Below are 21897 nucleotides of genomic sequence, written 5' to 3'. Positions count from 1 at the left end.
GAGTTTACGTCTGGAGAACGCCATCTCAAGCCTATAATACAGACTGCTTGTTGCCAAGAGTGAAACATGGCGGGGGTTCTGTTATGGTTTGGACAGCCATATCGTGGTTCTCTGCTAGCCCCATGATAACTATGTCAGGGCACATGACTGCCAAGACTTATGTGAACATTTTGGCCGATCAAGTTCATCCCATGGTACAAACTTTGTTCCTCCGATGGTGATGGTGTCTTCCAAGACGACAAAGGCCCTATTCACACAGCTTACATTGTCCAGGACTGGTTTTCTGAGCACGAGGATGAGTTGTCCCATCTCCCCTGGCCACCACAGTCACCAGACCTGAATATTATCGAACCTTTGTGGTCTACATTGGAACGGAAAGTGCGGTCTCGTTATCCACCGCCAACATCGTTATCTGAACTTGCCACCGTTTTGCAGGAAGAATGGTATAATATTCCCTTGGCAAACATACAGGAACTGTATTTATCCATTCCGAGAAGACTGCAAGCTGTTTTGGATGCCAACGGGTTTCCTATACCATATTAAGCAAAGAAACATGTTTTTTTAAAGGTGTTTCCATATTTTTGTCCAACCCCTGTATATTTCAAAATCATCCTTTGAATATCACCAACAGTATTCAAATGATATATTCTTGTTTAGAGCAGTCTGTGTTCCTTAAACATCAACTTCCGGCCATTAAACAGCAACTTCCGGCCTTTTAAACAGCAATTTCCAGTTCATGGTGTAGAACAAAAATAGCCAAAACTCTACTTCTAATCATCGGAGAGACAAAACTTGACAATCAGAACGTAAGAAAATGATTCTAGTAGCAGAAGTAAAACATTCAAATATTATATTTTCATTGTTCTTCCAGGCGTTCTCCAAAAAGTAAGAAATTCATCGCAAACTTTCTATAAAATACATTGATTATGTGTTGATACCATGGAGACATTTTTCATTTTGTCACATATTTCTTGAATCTTCTAGAATCGTGTGTCTATAAATCTTGCCTTCAAATCCTTCTAAACTTTCCAAACTGCAATGTCTAAAACCCTAAAGAAAAATTATTCCTACCAATTTTGTAACAGCAAAAAGGCAAAAATATTTTGGAAAAAAAAAAAAAAAAAGGAGGGAAAAGTGTAAAATTAATTTTATAGAAAAAACTGATGTATATTCTAAGAGTTTTGAATACTCTGAGACAATTACATGGGAAAAACTTTTACTATGAAAAAAGTTAAAAAAAGACATTTTTAATTAATTACATAGCTAATTTTGCTTTTGCAAAGAGCTGTTTCGTAAATTGTGCTTTATAGTATTATACCTTCTTCACTTTTCAGATCCAAACTATTGTACAATAAGTTGCCAAAATGAAACTATAATATGACAGCAAAAAATAAATATGTTTTATTAGTCCAAAGGGGCTTTGTCCCTGAAGGACTATTGTTTTTGTTTTGCGATTTTGCATTGAATCACTATAAATGTCCTTTTCACTTTTCAAACTGTTGCCACCAAATGTTAGAGTCCCGCACTATATTTGAAGAAATTAAATAATGAAAAATCTGCATAAATGTATGTATATTTCTCGCATTGTGATAAAACAATGGAACATATAGCCATCGAATTTTGAATGACGTAATCCTCCTACGAATATGGGCATGCGGAAGACCAAATTTTAAATTTGGAATTTGTTTTATTATTGGTTTCATATTTTGTAAAACTTTAATGAATTTTTGATTAACAAATTCAAGGATTTCAAAGCGAGCAATGGCAACACTCTGTTGGGGGAAAAAAAAACCTTTTTATCTCGGAATCTCGGAATTAAAAATTTTCTATAGAAACTGATCTTAAAATCGCCCAAATATTGATAAGTCGCCAAATTTAGAACCGTTTAATAAAAGAATTCACATCCCCAAAAGTGAAAATTTGTTTAAGAGCTCTTTATTAGAAAAAATGAATTTCGAAATGTTTATGTTTCACTTCTTGCTTAGAAACTAAAGTATCCCATCATTTATATTAGAAATAGAAACAAATTATGGCCCATGAATTCATTCAAAAGATAACCATATATGTCAGTGAATCGCCAAAAATATTCCTCCAAAATGCTAATTCATACTCAAAATGCCAGTCGTAAAAACAGAAATTTCAGATGATTAAAATTAAGGACCTTCTGCTGATTTTGGCCAAAAGTAAGGACTTTTAAGGACTAAAAATCGATTCCAAAAAATCTAAGGACTGTTAAGGATTGTACGAACCCTGAAGTTACTTACTTACTTAGCGCTTGTTTTAGCTGCACCGAAGTGAAAAGTTGAAACACATCTGTACAAATATCAACTCGTAGTGGACTTCTGCGAAGAGCTTTGTCTAACAAAAGCCGACTACGAGATATTTCGTAGGACCCTTTTTTTTTCTAACCCCCCCCAAAAAATCTTTAAACTTTTTAATGATTGTTACGAATCATAATTAGTATTTTTAATAATATAATATGATTAAATTGATTTGGCTTCTCGGACTGGAATCTAGGGGTGTGTCAGTCAACATCTTAACATATTTACTTTGCTTGCACTAAAATGTAATTTGGAAACTGTACTTTATAACATTATTTCTCTTTAAAAAAATATGAAATGCTTATTATAACATAAGAGGATGATAAAAATGTTTTATTTTAATGCCATTTTACCAAAAAAAAAAATTATTATTTGTTAAAAATCATCATGAAATTCGTAAATCACCAAATCAAAATTTCTGTATACCATCTGATCTTCAACTTGCTAAAGTTTTGATAAACCATCAAACTTAACAACATATATTACCCCTCTGACCACCATCACAAAAAGGCCAAATTTCTGCAAAATCCAAAATTTTCAACAAATTTTACTAAGAAACCTTAAAAACTGCCATGAAAAAGAGGTATTTTCTTTATTTTAATACCAAAACCCCCTTACCCAGATTTAACTATCTTTATACATTGACTTAATTTCTTAGACATATTTCAAGATGCACAGATATATACATTCTTACAGGCATCAGAAAAAAAAATTCTAGTCTATATATATATATTGCCTTCCTGGTCATAGGGCTAAAAAAATTCATATTCTAAAAAGGGAATACAGTCAAAAGTCGTTAATCCGGACTCGTCGGGACTTCGGCGATTCCGGATTATCGATTTTTCCGGATTATAGATCATCAGTTTAAATCTGGTAAGATGGCATGCAGAAATTATAAAATTAAAAATATGAAACCGTAATTTATGAAATAAAGAAGAATTATGATCTAAAGGGTATCAAAATTTACAAAAAAAAAAAGCTTAATATTTATTTGTTTACTTTATTAAACATTTCTTTCAATGTAAGTTGTTTAAGTTGCTTCGTTTTTTATGTGATAATACATTCTCTTTAATTCTATAAACAGACATAATTTCTTGTTCAGTTACAAAGTTCCGCTGTTCAATTCCTATAATTGCTGTGTCGAGAATACCGACTAATTCGTCAATCAAAATTTTTTCGTTTTCAATAAATCCTGTCACTTTCTTCGCTATCGGGAGCGAATTATAATGACGAGGAATTTGATTTAAATCATATCAAAGACGGAGTACATCGAGATGAAATACTACATTTAGTAAGGAATTATAAGCCAAATAAAATAAAAACATCTGCCCTGAAGATAAGGATAGTGCTGACAGATCAACTTCCAATTCATTGCGCGCTGCGGTGTTAAAGATAAACAAAGTTTAGATAAACAAACGTTAAAGTTTAGATAAACCAAAGGATATGCCTTTATCCATTTTTTGCAGCAATTCCTCTTTTTGTTTAATGGACTTCGAAACATACTTTCGCTTTGTAGATCCTTTACATATTAGTAAATATATATCAGAAATTCTATTTGACATAATCGAAAGTTCAAACTTACTTTTATAAAATTGCTCTAACAGTCTGCAAAAAATAATAAGCCGAATCCAATTCGAAGATTAAGGAATAACGCAATCTGCAACATTAACTGAATTAGATAATTTTAGCTTAGCTTATACCATCCGTTATACATTAAACACGCATTCGTAAACGTATTTTGTGCACGCGCACACGCATATTTGCAGCCGTAAATGTCTTACGCACATGCGTCAACGCAATGCATGCGCAGAAAGTTTGTAGCTTTGAGGTCCGGATTATGGGTGTCCGAATTAACGACTTTTGACTGTAATTTCTTTTTTGATGTAATAAAAAAGACAAATTCAATGCCTTTTTTATTAATGCCATCAATAAAAAGTGTAAACAATGTGAAAAATCATCAAGTTGTAATAGTTTTTGGTACCTTTACAATAAATGAATAAATAAAAATGTAAGATTTATAAAAAATTATAAAACCAGAACAATTTTGTAAAATTTTTAAAAAATTGCTGCTGTTTTCAATAGCACCAGCCAGGCTATTAATAGGAAGTCTGACCTATTTTGTGTGTTAAAGTAGCAATTAACCTTCCACTAGCTCATCTTATAGTATGGACCAAAACATTATCATGTTGATATAGAAAAGGTCTATTTTAAACTACCATGGTGTGGGAAACTTATTAATCAAAATGCTTTACTACAATGCCAAAAGTCACTGGAATCCAATTAATAAAAATTTGCAATTATCCACTTTGAATTAACGAGAGTTTACTATACTTTTGAATAATGCAAATACCTCTACATTTTCCTTTACACCATGCTGCATTAAAAGATCTTTGTAGTGTAAAACAGTAGGCTCTATTTCTGCTTTACGATCGTTTTTATCTAGATCACCAGTGATGAGGCAGACATCTGAAGTATCTCCAACTAATGAATTAGGAAGAGGCCTAAAAATACATAAGGTATGAAGCTTTTCATGAATGTATAACATTTTTACTATTGAAAAATTTATAAATTAAGTGCTTTAAAGATTGAATTAATTGTTTGTTACAGAAATGATAAAAAGTGATATTTTAAAATAATATTCAAATTAAGAGTTTTATAATGCTTATTACAGATTTATCTATAATTTCACATAGTAAAAAAGGATGTTTATGAAAGTGCTCTATAAACTTCAAATCAGCAAAATTTTGTTGCAAATGTCTAAATTCATAATATTACAGCATATAATGCTTAGTATGAATTTATTCAAAATAAAACAAAGAAATTGATCTAAACTGGAAATTCCTCCAGAAATTTTGGTTTATGCTCCTTAGATAAGATCCTTTAGCTGATCTTTTCTTAGAGCAGCTAGCATGAATTTGAGAAATTATTTGGGCAAAGACAAATAATGGCAGAACATATAGTATACAGTCAGATAAGATTCAGGTATGAGAATCTTACTCAGCCACTGAAGGCAGCAAATACTGCTGTAAAATTTCTTAATACCACGGTGCATTTATGTTCCAATCATATGCAAATACCACATAAAGTATAATTTCTATACATTTGCACAATGGCTGAAAGCTTCTTATTCCCCGCAGTTTTTAATAAACCATTCACTGAATTGAAGGCTCACTTATCATATATTATTTCTCAACAGAACGGAAAACGGCTACTCACCAGTTCAAATTTCCATTTGCCATTCTGTTTTCATCCAAGATAAGTGATTTTTAACCTATGCAAAACATTTCTTTTGATGAATTGGGATCAACACACATCTTTATTTATTCTTACACAAAATGCAACTCTCACCAGTAGCCTTTTATTAGCTGTAGGTCTAGACACCCAGCTACCTGTTTCTGTATACGTTCATTCCATATTCTTAGAGCTCCCATGGAAATATCTAGTAATCTATTGTGACAAGGTAATATAAAATGTGATCATCACTGGAAGTATCTCCTGACTGCTACTGTGTCAGATGTGTATAAACCAGTTTCTTTCCATTATTTGACAAGCATTCTAAGAATTCAAGTTTTTTTTTTTTTTTTTTTTTTTTTTTTTTTTTTTTTTTTTTTCCTCTCTCTCTCTCTCTAACTTCATTAAGAACCTTTTTTGGTGGAAAACTTTTGTTACAATAGATAAGATATAACTTTTTAATTTTTAAACAATAAAAAGGTTTTTCACAGATAACTACAAACTCTACTGTAATTCATAACAGGTTTTCACTGCTAACAGGCTGCAACAAAATTTCAAGCAAAAATTTTTATAGCATGGATAGTGGAACTTGGTATAGGGTTTTTCTTGTCAGTGGGGGAAGGGAAAAAAGCAAATTTTGAAACTGGACTAGACCAAGATCAACATTTACTAAAAGAAAATGTATAACTATGTTGATGAATTTTAAGAATGATTCAATATTTGCATGGTTAATGGCATTCAAAATGTAAGAGATATATTACTGAGCACTAGTAATAGATATCTCATGTACAATTTTTAATCTTACCTATACAACACAATCACTTTTACAGTACAATACGTACATGCGAAAAGAGAAGCTAATACTTACGCTTTGATGATTTTTATCAATTTACTTGAAGGAATCTTTTTAAGAGATACTTGTAAAAATATAGGATTTTCTTCTATCAGAGGCCTCTTCTTAGACTCATCCTCAAAAAACTTCTCATTCATATACTTTACAGCCTCAATGGCTTGTAATATCTGCATAAATATGATTGAAATCAATTACAGATTATACAATAAAAAACTCTAATTAAAATTCTGTAGACATAATTCAATACATGAAATTTATTCTCCCACTTTAATCAACTTTGTCATTTAAAAAATCACTCAGTATAAAGAGAAATTAAGGCGATGGTATTTGATTGTGGTCGTTAAACAAATTTGTTGAAATCTGAGAAACTATCCAGAGCAGTTACTGGAAATACAAGAACATAAGTTTGGTTCATAAATTTGTGAGATTAATAATTTGGTTCTGTAACTGAGTATCTACTTGGCATACATCTCAAACATAAAAATTCACCTATTTTATATACCTGATGCTGACCTAGCAAGTCATTATTTATTATATTTTGCTTTCATCACTGCATGTTTATCAATACATGACAGCTTCAGTAATAACTTATGCTGTAATGACTAAACTTTTTTTATATTAGTAATTGAATAACAAGAGTAAGGCAACCTTTTATGCTAACATTACACTTGGCGATGATTATAGATTTTTAAATGCTCTAAGAAATGTTGACGAGAAAAAATTCAACAAAATTTTCTTTTCATATGCTAAAAATAGATTTTGTTAATGAAACTCAGAGGCCAAAAGATTACATTTAGTGCTATTTTAATTAAGAATAACTGATATGTTATTCACCATAAACCCAGAAGCAGCAGCAGAATATGTCGGCACCGGACGACAGAATTTAGGAAGACGAAATTTTTGAAATTTGGGGAAGCAACAAGAGGCAAAATTAAGGGATGAAAAGTTTTTATGATTTAGGGAAAGCACTGGGATTCAAAGTTTAGGTGTGATGAAAATTTAGAACTTAGGAAAGCGCTTTGTAGCAGGACAAAGGACCCGTAGAGACTGCACCAGGTGGTATCGAGCCCCTGCCCTAGATAATGCCTTAAGTATATGTGGGAGTTTATTTATTCAGGACTCAGATTAGTTTTAAGCATGTGCAAGAAATAAACATACGTATAGTAAATAACTAAACTAATACAATTCAGGCTTAATTCAGTACACAAAAGGAGCAAGACAAAATTTAGGGAAACAACTTGGCTTTCATCGCCAATCTTGTGATACACAGCCAATAATGTATAACAGATGCTATTAAGCTAGGCTAAAATTATCTTTACTGATTATAAGGCATTTCAATTAATATAGCAGACTGCACTGCTCCCTGATCTTCTAATTTGATCCAGCTTATTATTTTTTTGCAGACTATTATTATTACAGCAATTTTATAAAAACTAAGCTTCACTTTTGATAATGTAGACAAGATTTTCCAATTCTGGAGTTGCCAAAGGATCTACAAAGCAAAACCATGTTTCGATGTCCATTAAACAAAAAGTGGAATTGCTGCAAAAAATGGATACAGGCATATCCATCTCAAAATTATGCAAGGTGTATGGCATTGGAAAGTCCACTGCATATGACACAAAAAAGAAAAAGGAACTTTTTGAATTTTACATTGAAAGAAATGTTTAATAAAATAAATATCAAGCTTTTTTTGTGTGTGTGTAAATTTTAATACCCTGATCATAATTGCTCTTTATTTTATAAATTACGATTTCATATTTTAATTGTCTAATTTCTGCAGGCCATCTTACCAGATTCAAATAGATGATCTGTTATCTGGAAAAATCCCAAATCCAGAATCGCCAAATCCCGATGAGTCCGGATTTTGAACTCTATACTGTAATACAGTCAAAAGTCGTTAATTCGGACACCCATAATCCGGAATGATCTATAATCCGAACCTCAAAGCTACAAACTTTCTGCGCATGCGTCGCGTTCACGCATGCGCACAGGCGTTTACGAGAGCGCGTAAGACCCTTACGGCTGCAAATATGTTTGTGCGAATGCGCGTTTAAATTGTAACGGAGTTACACGCTAAGCTAAAGTTATCTAATTCAGTTAATGTTGCCGATTGCGTTGTTCCTTAATCTTCGAATTGGATCCGGCTTATTATTTTTTGCAGACTGTTAGAGCAATTTTATAAAAGTAAGCTTGAACTTTCGATTATGTCAAATAGAATTTCCGATATATATTTACTACAAAGCGAAAGTATGTTTTGAAATTCGAAATCTGTTTATCAATTTCACGCTGCTCTGCGGCAGAAGGGGAGGGGCAGAAACGTCATTATTAGATTATGATAGATTAGAAAGATTATGTCAAATAGAATATCGGATATATATTTACTAATATGTAATTTGTATCTACAAAGCGAAAGTATGTTTTGAGATCCGAAATCTGTTTATCAATTTCACGCAGCGGATTGGAAGTTGATCTGTCAGCACTACCCTTATCTTCAGGGCAGATGTTTTTATTTTATTTGGTTTATAATTCCATACTAAGTGTAGTATTTCATTCTGTCTTTGATATGATTTAAATCAAGTTCCTCGTCATTATAATTCGCTTCGGATAGTGAAGAAAGTGACCCAGAGGTTATTGAAAACGAAAACATTTCGATTGACAAATTAGTCGGTATTCTCAACACAGCAATTATAGGACTTGAACAGCGGAACTTTGTAACTAAACAAGAAATTATGTCTGTTTAATAGAATTAAAGAGAAAGTATTATCACATGAAACGAAGCAACTTACATTGAAGGAAATGTTTAATAAAGTAAACAAATAAATATTAAGCTTTTTCTTTTTGTAAATTTTGATACCCTTTAGATCATAATTGTTCTTTATTTCATAAATTACGGTTTCATATTTTTAATTTTGTAATTTCTGCATGCCATCTTACCAGGTTTAAACTGATGATCTATAATCCGGAAAAATCGATAATCCGGAATCGCCGAAGTCCCGACGAGTCCGGATTAACGACTTTTGACTGTAGTTGAATGATGGAAACCCTATTATGATGTAATTGGTTGCGTTATTGCAGTCAATTTGAATCATGGAAAAAGATTTATAAAGTGTGTGTCGGATTTTGGATAAGTATGTTGTTATTTTGTGGTTTACACGGTAAAATGGTTGAATGCGGTAAGATTAATTTGAAGTTTCTGTAAGATTTAAAACGAAAGGCAGAAAAGCATTAATTGACTGGTGTGTAAATGAAGGTCTACTTAGTAGCCATTATTATTAAGTGTCCTGTTTGTAGGAAGGAAATGCGTATGGTCGAACGTTGGAAGACACCGGCACTACGGATGATATTTTTTACTCTTATTTTTGTGAATTTATGTGGCGACACCAGTATACAGATTTTTTTTATAATTTTAGGATGCTGTTAAGGAATTTTGACTGAAGACACGTAAATTCGTAAATAAGGTAAGTGGATATTTTCTTTGTGTAGTGCTAAGATGAATTTCCTTTTTTATGTTATTTCATTGCTTGATTTAAAATGTAGTTTGTTGAGATTATATATTTTTTGTTGGCTGCTCCTTTGACTTTTTAAGTGAATATAGTTCGATGTGTACACGGACAATGGCAAGAGAATGCACAATGCCTAGTTTGTGCAATTACCTGATTTTTTTTAAGTGAAAATAGGTTGATGTGTACATGGATACCGAGTTTGTGCAATTCTTTGACTTGTTATTTTGGCTTTGTGTAGCGGCAAATATGTACAGCTAAAAATCACCAAGGGACACCCCTAAATATATTTTTACCTTTTTTAATGCAGAAAAAGACCACTGTGTGCATACGTATAAAAATGGTATTGTGTCATATAATATATAATGTATGGAATTCTCTAGTTTCTTAAGTGAAAACAGATCACTGTGTCCATGATAAGAATAACAATAATGTATTTAAAGCAAAAATATTTTTAAAATGCTTTCTTTTCGGATATTTTCAAAGTAGTTTTAAAAATACAAATGGTGAAATACTGACAGTTGGCCTACATTCTATTGGCAGATAATTGGACTAAATGCATGATCATTCTACAATTTTCTTCAAATATAGGCCAGTTTATGTTAGAGAACCATGAAGTTGTTTTTTACCGTCTGAGCTAAATGGGGGACACTAATGAACATTAATAATTCACCGTGGTTTGTGTTCTCAGTCAACAGGTTGGCTATTCAGGTTTTCACCATATGTGTAACATGAAGACAGATCTATTTCTCATATAAAGCATTCTATGAAGAAATTCGTCCTACTAGGCTGTTTGCATTTCTAAACCCTGCAACTACTAAAATACCAAGTAACCTTAAAGCATGTAGGGTTTATATTTATTTTAACTAACATTTATTTTAAGTTTAAACTATCTTTCCTGTCAAGCCTTACTTTCCCCTGGAACTGCCAATGCCAGAGTATGTAAATTTTAGTAGAACGTGCAAGGATTCAAATTATCAGCGGAAGTATTCTGATTTAAATAGAAAGGAAACGAGTTCGAGGTGTGATATTCTTACTTCACGAGCGCGGAGGTAGTTGGCCAGAAATTGAAGAACCCCGCGTTTCGGCCTGTGTGCTTGCCTGGAAGTAGTGTTAATCGTTCAAGTGATCTTCAAGTTTGCTGAATTAGCAGCAGTATTGTAAAACGAGGTGAGTTAGTTACTTTTAGAGAGCCTCGTAGTTAGAGTCTTGTCTTTAGTTTCTTTTCAGGTTATTATTTTTATTTGACCGCCGAGTTGGCACAGTTTGTGAGCGTCAAGAGCACGCACTTGTAATTTATTACATTGAATAAAAAGGGACTTAAACCCTTAACAAGACTCTGTCTTTTATCCAGTTTTCCCAGTCACCTCTTGGTTGCGTGCAAGTTGGAGGCGCGCAACGCTACATTGGCGCCCGAACACTTATCGAACTAAAATGGCCGAAAATTGGATGGAAACCGCTGGACAACACCAAGAAATGACAAGCCAATTGGAAGGATTTGGATACCTGGTCCAGACTTTGAGAGCGTCAATCAAGCCAAACGTCCATTTCGACGGAAAAAATTCGGTGGTGGTATTTCTAGAAGGTCTAGAAAACCACTTTCAGCTCTACCCTGTTCCTGAAAGACAAAAAGTTGCCATCACCACATCCGCACTAAGAGGACAGGCCGCGCTATGGTGGAAAAATATAGGCAAATTTTTATTAGGGGAATTTGGAAGCCAGACATATACATTTGAAAATTTCAAAAAAACGTTAGTAAAGGCCTTCCTCATAGTGAAAGATCAAGCACGGCTGGAAGCCGAACTATATAGTTTCTATCAACGGGATATAGAAGAATTGACGGACTTTATTCTACGAAAAATTAAGCTGACGGATACGCTGTATGGGAAGAAACCCGATGCGGAGATTATTGAAATAATCTTACCAAGATTGTTACCCGCTGTTCAAGACTACTTTGAAATTAGAAACCCAAGCACATTGCAGGAGCTCTTCGAATTGGCAGTGAAGTTTCAAAATCGCAGAATAGCGGAAAAAGCCAGAGGGGCAACGTATTCTCAAAGTACCCGAAGGAAATCTTCAAATGAGGAAACCAGAAATAGAAATCGCTCTTATGGGGGAAAGAGCTATCAAGCTAACTCATCGAAACTCGAAGGTCCAGACCCAAAAAGAAAATTCGAAAATAAACATCCGCGTACCCAGAAGGCACAGATTGAAAGGAAAGCTTTAAACGAGTAGAGGGGCCTGTGAAAGGGAGGGTCCAGACACCGGAAGTTTTAAAAAAACCCTCAAATAGACATTTAAATACGGTCATCGTAAAAAACTCACAGCTACCAATTATACAAGTCCTGGTTGGCAATGTACCAGTAGAAGCCCTCATCGATACAGGAGCAGAAGGAAATTTTATGAGTGAAAATTTCTTCAAAAAGAATTTTTATAGGGTACGATTATTTAAAACCAAAAATACGGAAATTATAGCGGTGCAAGGAAAAACATGTCACTGCATCGGGAAATTATCATTAAACTTACAGGTAAAAGAGGAAAGCCTAAAAGTATTAATTTTTATAGTGAAAAATCTGCAAAATCCTCTTATTTTAGGTATGGAGTTTTTAAGGGCCGCGAGGGCCAAATTAAATTTTCAAGACAGTTCCGTAGTGTTCGAGATGGACCAGAGGGTGGTGGAACCTGTGGAGACACCGCAAGTGGACCTTAGCCATCTGAATGACCATGAAAGGCAAGCAATACAGCAAGTGGTGAGTAATTTTTCTAATTTGTTTTCAGAAAAACCAGGAAATTGTCAAATAGTCACGCATAAGATTCAATTAAATGCCGAAAAACCTTGTAGGACTAAACCTTATCGGTACGACAAACAAAAAGACGTAATCATCGAAGAACATATTCAGGAGATGTTAAAGAATAAAATAATAACGCCCATAAATAGTGAGTACGCGAGTCCAGTCGTACTATGTAGGAAAAAGAACGAGTTTCCTCCTTCGGATAAAAGGGCTTGGAGGTTTGCTATTGATTACAGAAAACTAAATAGTATTACTAAATTTCCAGTTTACCCTTTGCCGGTTATAGACGAGATCATTAGACAGATCAAATCGACAAGATACATACATGTCTACTTTGGACTTAACGTCTGGCTACTATCAAATAGCTATGAGACCCAAAGACATACATAAAACCGCATTTGTAACAAAATCGGGCACTTATGCAATTTACGCATGCCCTTTGGGTTGTGTGGGGCCCCATCAACATTCCAGAGAGCTATGGACATTGTTCTAAAGCCTGTCCTAGGAAAATCAACTTTAATTTATCTAGATGATATAATTATAACGAGTAGTACGTTGGAACAACACATTAATGATCTAGAACAAGTTTTTAAATTATTAAAAGAGGCCGGTCTTACAATTAACGCCTCAAAATGCAAGTTCGCAACTAAAGAACTTAAATATCTCGGTTATAAAATTTCGCAAAAGGGTATAGAAACGCAAAATTCAAAAATAAAAGCTATCAAGAATTTCCCACCGCCCAACACCGCCAAGAAACTTTCTTCTTTCCTTGGGTTATGTTCTTACTATCGATCTTTCATAAAAGATTTCGCTAATATTGTTGAACCACTCTTAGTAATCAAAAGAAAAAGGAGTAAATTTACGTGGACAGCGGAAGCAAACACAGCTTTTGAAAGATTAAAAGAAGCGCTCATTAATGCCCCTGTTTTAAAATTCCCGGAGGGGGACGAAAACCTGGAAATTGCAGCAGATGCGTCAGACTATGCGGTGGGTGCAGTTCTTATGCAAAATAAACTAAATAAAATAATATTTTAGTAAAACGTTGAATCAGACACAAAGGAATTATACAGCTACAGAAAGAGAAACATTAGCCGTATTAATGGCTGTACACAAATTTCGAGTTTATTTCGGCAAAGCGCCAGTAACAGTCTTTTCAGATCATGCGGCTGTTGGTAGACTTTACTCGGGGAAAAACCTAACGCCCAGGTTAATAAGATGGGCTTTAAAACTCCAAGAATATAATATCCGAATAAAATATAAACCGGGTAAGGAAAACAATGTAGCTAACGCACTTTCTCGTATAAATCTGGACGATGAAGGAAATGAACTTAAATGCGCTGTGTTGACTTCAAAAATTTTAGATTCTAGAGATACGATTATTACTGAACTGAAAGCTGATCCTGAATTTGGAAATATCTATGCATATTTGAAAGACCCCGAAAGCTTTGAGCACACAGACATCGATGCAATAAGAAATAAAGCAGAAAACTATGAAATAATAGATAATTTATTATTTTATACGAAAACAACAAACGAAAATCTTGAGTACAAACCAGTTATCCCAGCCTCACTTCGATTAAGCATTTTGAAGGAATTACACGACGCGAAAACAGCGGGCCATTTAGGGGTCAGAAAGACTTTAAAAAGGGTACGCGAGGCGGTTTATTTCCCGCAATTATACAAAATAGTAATGGCGTATGTCAGGTCCTGCAATCAATGTCAGTTAATAAATGATATTAATTACAGCCCGGCCGGGTACTTAAATAGCATTCGCGCCACATTTCCGAATGAAATTTTAGGCATAGATCTTCTTGGTCCCTTCCCCCAGAGCGAGTTAAATAAAAATCGTTTTCTTTTAGTAATAGTAGATCATTTTTCAAAATGGACAGAAATTGTTCCACTTAAACGCGCGTCAGCCAAAACAGTCACAGATGCATTCTTACGCAGATACATTTTAAAATACGGTGCACCGATAAAAGTCATTAGCGATAACAGAAAACAATTCATTAGTCAAATATTTGAAAACATATGCAATGGACTTGGCATATGCCATATCAAAATGGTTCCGTATATACCACAGGCAAACATAGCAGAAACAGTGAATAAAAACATAGTAAAAATAATTCGCAGCTACGTGAGCACACATCACAAGCGCTGGGATGGCTACATAAATGAATTAGCTTATGCTTTAAGAACAGCAAATCACGATACTACGGGAAAAACCCCAGCAGAATTATTTTTAGGCCGAAAATTAATTACGCCTTTAGATAAATTATTATTTGTGCAACAAAGAGAGCAAGAGTTTAAACATAAAGATGTGCAAAAGCTTATTGATCAGGCGCTTAAAAGCTCGGATACGGCAAGAAATAAGCAGAAAACATATTATGATAGAAAACGCCGTGAAACAGATTTTAAAGTTGGGGATAAAGTATTGAAGCGGAAATTTTCTTTATCAAGTGCCCCAGACAATTTTACGGCAAAGCTAGCTCCAAAATTTGAAGGTCCCTATGTAATTCAGGAAATCAAAGGAGTAGTATTATATCTTAAGAACGAGAGAGGGGAAATCTGTAAAGCAAGTCCCGACCAGGTGAAAAAATACTATAATCCAAATGATTTTGAAATCCTTAAAAGTTTCTTGCAGGACTCAAGTCTAAACGAAGTAGAAGGTCCAGAAATAACAACAACTATTCCACCACCCAAGAAGCAGAGAACTGAAGAGAGACCTAGCCCTTCTACAACCCGGACGTCGGTATCAAAAAGAAAAAATAACTTTCAAACTCCAGCGTTTAAGAAAAACAAGAATACAGATGCACCGCGTAAAGAAACCGTGGTAAAGAGCAAAACACCACCTACAACGGATCGCAGGAGAAATTATACATCAAGGAGAACGCGCACACGGCCACAGAGTCAGGTGCCAGCAAGGCCGCCGTTCCGGAAACTGAAACGGCAACAGGAGGAACAAAAATATCAGGAACAGAAGAAATTCAAGAAGGACTACAGACCGGAGGACGTCAAGACCAGCCGTCCCAGGGAAAAATGGAAATGCCAACAACCAGACGATTACTCCACCAAGAGGCCAGCATGCAGAGGACGCAAAAGAAAAACTCATGTGGACGACACTCGGAGGTCAGTAAGGAGAAGATTGACGTCCATGAAACCGATAACTTGGGAACAATACTGCCACAAAAGAATGACGGAGTTTCAAGCATCGAAAACTCAAAGATAAGTTAAAACCTTCTATAAATTTTTTTTTCTCTTTTGTTCTGAAATGTTATGCATAAGTACGAAGTCCTATGTTTTGACAAAAGTCAATATATCTCGGTTGAGACTTAGTTTTGTTTTACTTTATTTAGCTAAGGCAAAAGTATTATTTTCTTTAAGTATAAAAGCTAAGAACAAGCATTTTCTGTTGGTCGAAAGACTAATTCTGTTATGTTAAAGCCAAAATTTGGCCGAAGATAAAAATAACTTCGTATTCTTGCATTAATAAGAATTTTAGTTTCAGTGCCGCCAGCTTGGCGAAGAATGAGTAAAGTAAAAATTTATTTCTCTTATTCATTTTATGGTAAATTGTAAAAATCATATGTATTAAAATTTTGTAAATGTACGTAAATACTTGAATGTTATGTAAAAGTAGAATTTAGTCTAGAAGCATAAAATTTTAGATGCTAAAAGTGAATGCTTAAAAGCAATGAATTCAAATTTAAGTATTAAACTGTAGATAAAATCATGCTTTAGAGCGAAAGCCTGCATGTTTAAAGATGAATGAGGGGGAAGTTAGAATGAATGTGTTTTGTAGGGTTCTCCACCTACACTTGAATTTTTAAGAATGTTAAAGTAGCTCATCGAGTTGTAGAATGTCGAGTAAGGTGTGTCTATTTGGTCGTTGAATTCTAACAAATCATGGTGGTTAGGAAGTGTTGTAAGACTAAAACACGAATATTCCCGTTTGACACCACACATGGTGGAGAGCCAGGGTAAAGTTAAATTAATGCTTGAAAAATTGAATGAATGTGAATTAAGCAATAACTAAGAAAAACGAATCGTTTAAAAACAAAAATTTATTGTGTCAAGAAAGTGTAAATTATAATGTATTTAGAAAGATACTGATACTTATTCCTTCCAGATGCTGGAAGGAAAGACCAAGATTGATTGATGAAGTCCAGGAAAAGTTGCTGTAAGAAGAGAGAGTTATAACTATCAACAGAATTTTAGTATACAATTTGTTACATAAGATATTTTTGTGTAAACGAGGTTCTCGACAGTTAGTTCAGAATTAGAGAAACTTACAACAGGTCGTTTGTAGGACCTGCTCTTAAGTTTTCCAAATTCTGGCAGCGGCAAATGTAGGGTTTATATTTATTTTAACTAATATTTATTTTAAGTTTAAACTATCTTTCCTGTCAAGCCTTACTTTTCCCTGGAACTGCCAATGCCAGAGTATGTAAATTTTAGTAGAACGCGCAAGGATTCAAATTATCAGCGGAAGTATGCTGATTTAAATAGAAAGGAAACGAGTTCGAGGTGTGATATTCTTACTTCACGAGCGCGGAGGTAGTTGGCCAGAAATTGAAGAACCCCGCGTTTCGGCCTGTGTGCTTGCCTGGAAGTAGTGTTAATCGTTCAAGTGATTTTCAAGTTTGCTGAATTAGCAGCGGTATTGTAAAACGCGGTGAGTTAGTTACTTTTAGAGAGCCTCGTAGTTAGAGTCTTGTCTTTAGTTTCTTTTCAGGTTATTATTTTTATTTGACCGCCGAGTTGGCGCAGTTTGTGAGCGTCAAGAGCACGCACTTGTAATTTATTACGTTGAATAAAAAGGGACTTAAACCCTTAACAAGACTCTGTCTTTTATCCAGTTTTCCCAGTCACCTCTTGGTTGCGTGCAAGTTGGAGGCGCGCAACGCTACAAGCAAAACAACCTAATCAGAAATTATATACCTTAATCAAAATTCAGTTTTAAATTAATGAAACAGATCTGCATTCATCTTTCAGCAATTGTATAGTTATTTCTTTATCTCTACAATATGCATACTAAAGCTTCATCTCTTCCTTTCATATTAAATAATGGAAGTTTGAACAATGCAGACCAAAACTCTGACCAATAACTAGTATCCTTGGTATAGTCACATATGAATATTTTCTGTTTAATTAAGCTAATATTAAAATCAATATAATAAATGCATGGTTACATTAAAAATTTAAATAATTTGCATGTCACATAACAAATAGCAAAACAGCAAAAAAACTACCTTAAAACACAAGCTTTTCAGCTGCATAATTATATATATTGTTACGGATTTCGTATTTAAATAGCTAATGTTAGTTAAATTATAAATTAAATTGTTTTATTCCCTGTGCAGTGCAGCACATGACGAATATTAAAGGAAAGCTAATTCGGAAAACTAAAAATACAAGAGAGTGTGCATTTAATATTTAATAAATAAATATCTCTTTTTAATTTCGAGAAAGTTCAAGAAAATTCTCGCACGCGACTTAAAATCATATAAAAAGAAGGAAAACCTCTCAATTCGATTATTAGTTAGTTTGTTGTTGTCTTAAGAGTTTGTTTAGAAAACTGCTCTTGTTGATTGTAGTGAATTCGCGTATTAACTTTCTTTAGCTGTTTTGAAGTAAGTTCTCTTGAACGTTTGAGTAGTTAAAAGATAACTACTGTGAGATATTGCTATACTGCACGAATATCTGAGGAGATTTAAGCATTTTTGTTGTGATAATAATAAATTTTGTTCATTTTTCATCAGACTTGTGCATTCATTTCGTAACAAACCCGTACGCACGCAACAATTTTTGGTGTCAGGAGTGAGGTTTGAATGCCAATTACTAGAGCGATGGAAGAACAGTTAAGGCAATTCAAGTCAGCCTTTGCTGCATTTAAAGAAGAGATGAAAGACTCTGTTAAAGAAGAGATTAGAACGGGACATGAAAAAATGGAAGAATCTGTTAAAAACGAGATGAAAGCAGGTAACGAAGAAATGAAGACTGTTCAAGTAAAGATTGAAGCAGGTCATGACGAAATAAAAAGAGAAATTACTTGCGTAATAGAAAACAAATTCGAGGTTATGGAAGGCAGAATTGACACAGTTGAAAATAAAGTTAGACAAATTGAAGAAAAAGTTTCTTCCGTAAAAATAAAATTGAAGAAAGAGTTTCTTTGGTGAAAGAAGAAATAGAAGAAAGAGTTTCTAAGAATAAATGAGAAAAGAATATATAGAAGGGAGAGTTTCTGCTGTGGAGGAACGAATTGAAGGAAGAGTTTGTGCCATCCAACACCAAATCGAACAACAAATTGATGATAGGATTTCTGCAGTAGGAGTAAAGAAGTGGCTATTTTCAAGAAATTCGTAGCAACGGCAGGGACCAATAGTGATGGTTTTAAATTTTTACCTATGCCTGCTCGTCCTCTCTGAAGTTATCTACATATGATGGGAAGACCTCTTGGCAAGTGTATAAAACACAATTTTCCATACTGGCGGAAACGAATGAATGGGATTCCCAAGCTGAGGCCTGTCATCTCTCTGCTTCTTTGAGAGCAGATGCAGCGGATATCCTTCAGACTCTTCTCGAAAACAAAAGATTAGATTTCGAAGCTCTGTCCGGCATGTTAGAGCTGCGCTTTGGGGAGAAGTGTTTAAAAGACTACAGCAGGCTTCAATTAAAATCCCGTCAACAGAAGCCCACAGAATCACTCCAGGAGCTCGCCACAGATGTTGAAAGGCTGTCCCATCTCGCCTTTATGGAGTGCCCGTGAGAAACAAGGGAAATCCTGTCCCTGCAATATTTCATCGATAGCATCCGGGACCCTGAAATACAGAAAGCACTGTGAATGGCAGATGTTAAGGACATAAAGTCAATGCTTTGATACAGAGTAGGAGTGAGAACAAAGTGACTCTAAGGTGTTGGAGATGTGGTAGCGAAGGATACCTACGACGGCATTGCAGAACACCCCAGGGTACGGATAATAAAGCGGATGATTTTATAAGACCAGTGAATGACTTGAGACGAAATACTGGTGCGAAGAAACCAGCCTTAAAGTGCTGGAACTGCGGTGTTGAAGGCCACATACGAAGAAACTGCAGAACACCCCAGAGCACGAAAAATAAGAGACGTGGGTTAAACAGACAATTAAATGCCATGGGACGGAAAAGGATTGACAAGAAACCAATGTGCTGGAACTGCGGGGCTGAACGCCACGTACGAAAGAATTGCAGAACACCCCAGGGTACAGAAATTGAGACCATTTCTCAGCAACGATGCAGGAAACAAATTAATGACCATATTGAGGAACGGAGCTTACCAGATAATGAAAAACATTGTTTTAAAGTGCTCAAGATTTCTACAGTGAGTGGCAACAGTAACGGACTGTCCATCAATGGGAATATCGATGGAGTTTCTTGCAATATGATCATTGACACAGGAGCTAATGTTACCATCATTCGGAAGGATTTAGCTCAACAGTTTAAAGATTAACTTATTTGGACGCCATCCTGTGTTACCCTTCAGACTGCGTCTGGTGGTAAGATCGACATAGCTGGGAAGTTAAACATGAGTATCACGTTTGGAAGTGCCGCCTACCATTACACGGCTTATGTGACGGATATTACAGATCCATGCATACTCAGATTGGCCTTTTTAAGGAAATACAATTTTGCCTTAGACTTCAAAAACAACAAACTGCTTTCAGCATCTGATTGACATGACTATCCATCCTCAAAAAGAATCCTCACTTGGAAATGCCGATGTCTTGTCCGAAAGACCCAGCTCAGGAAGCTTCCGGAATCATATTAGGGTCGAAAGGAAACGCAAGACTACCAGCTATTCTCCATCTCAGATGCTCTTTGGTCGAGACCTTCATCTGCCGTATGACTGCCCTACGGATGTGCCTTCATTGCCTGAGGAACATATCCAAGATGTCCCGGCCCAGTTTGAAATGATGCACCATTCCGCACGAAAGCGAGTTAACTTAGCGACGGAGAAAGTGAAGACCAGATACGACACGAGAGCTACTGGACACAGATTCAACGAAGGAGACAATGGGTGGTTGTGGAACCCAATTCGACGAAAAGGACTCTGTCCGAAATTACAGTCACCTTGGGATGATCCGCACACAGTCCTAAACAGGCTCAATGACGACATGGTTCGGATCCGCGAGTCTTCAAACTCTAAACATAAAGTCACTCATTACGACAGGTTAGCTCATTAATATGGCCATAGTACATAATGTAAATAATTGTAAATAGTGTAAGACCATGGTCCTTTTTGTTTCTAAATTTGTATTTAGTATTTGATTTGTATTTATTTGATAACATTTGCTTTGTTTTAGTTATTGCATTTATTGTTCATGTTGGTTGTTATTGTAATGTAATTTTTATTATTGCATTTATACCTTAGTTGTAAGTTTGGCTTCCTGTCCAGGGATTGTATTGCTCGGGACATGCACTCCTTGGTAAGGAGACAGTATTACGGATTTTGTATTTAAATAGCTAATGTTAGTTGAATTATAAATTAAATTATTTTTTCCTCCATGCAATGCAGCACGTGACGAATATTAAAGGAAAGCTAATTCAGAAAACTAAAAATACAAGAGCGCATAAATTTAATATTTAATAAATAAATATTTCTTTTTAATTTTCAGAAAATTCTCGTGCGCGTTTTAAAATCATATAAAAAGGAGGAAAACCTCTCAATTCGATTATTAGTTAGTTTGTTGTTGCCTTAAGAGTTTGTTTAGAAAACTGCTCTTGTCGATCGTAGCGAATTCGCGGATTAGCTTTCTTTAGCTGTTTTGAATTAAGTTCTCTTGAATGTTTGAGTAGTTAAAAGATAACTGCTCTGTAATACTGCACGAATACCTGAGGAGATTTAAGCATTTTTGTTGTGATAATAATAAATTTTGTTCATCTTTCATCGGCATTCATTTCGTAACGAACCCGTAGGCATGCAAGAATATATATATAGAAAATAAAGCCAAGGGGAGGCAATTTGAGAATGTAATGTAGTGGAGAGAAAGAGGAAAGGATAAGCAAGAGAGAAATATTTTGAGGAAGTAGAAAACTCATTGTAAGAATACAAGCATTTTATGTAAATAAAATATTCACTTAACCCGGGAGAAGTCGCGTGGGGCACAGAGTCATCCCATGCATTGAAAATCAACAATCCTGACTGGAAATATTTCATGTTAA

At 34.7% G+C, this 21897-nt stretch overlaps 1 protein-coding gene across 1 annotated transcript in view; it reads right to left on the bottom strand.

Moving 5' to 3' along the window:
- LOC118190316 (uncharacterized) overlaps nucleotides 1-21897 on the bottom strand; it is a 64149-nt gene that overhangs the window by 31345 nt on the left and 10907 nt on the right. Inside the window, exons 2-3 of the mRNA XM_085817541.1 lie at nucleotides 6421-6572; nucleotides 4672-4822 (exon numbers count right to left, since the gene is read on the bottom strand). Coding sequence (XP_085673667.1) covers nucleotides 4672-4822; nucleotides 6421-6572 — 303 coding nt within the window. The remainder of the gene's footprint in view (nucleotides 1-4671; nucleotides 4823-6420; nucleotides 6573-21897) is intronic.

Source organism: Stegodyphus dumicola, chromosome 5 (genome assembly GCF_044657685.1).
Source record: "Stegodyphus dumicola isolate Sdum_Otavi_A_Nest chromosome 5, ASM4465768v1".
Classification (NCBI taxonomy): domain Eukaryota; kingdom Metazoa; phylum Arthropoda; class Arachnida; order Araneae; family Eresidae; genus Stegodyphus; species Stegodyphus dumicola.
The sequence above is the reverse complement of the archived record's forward strand: the minus strand, read 5'-3'. Positions and strand labels throughout refer to the sequence as shown.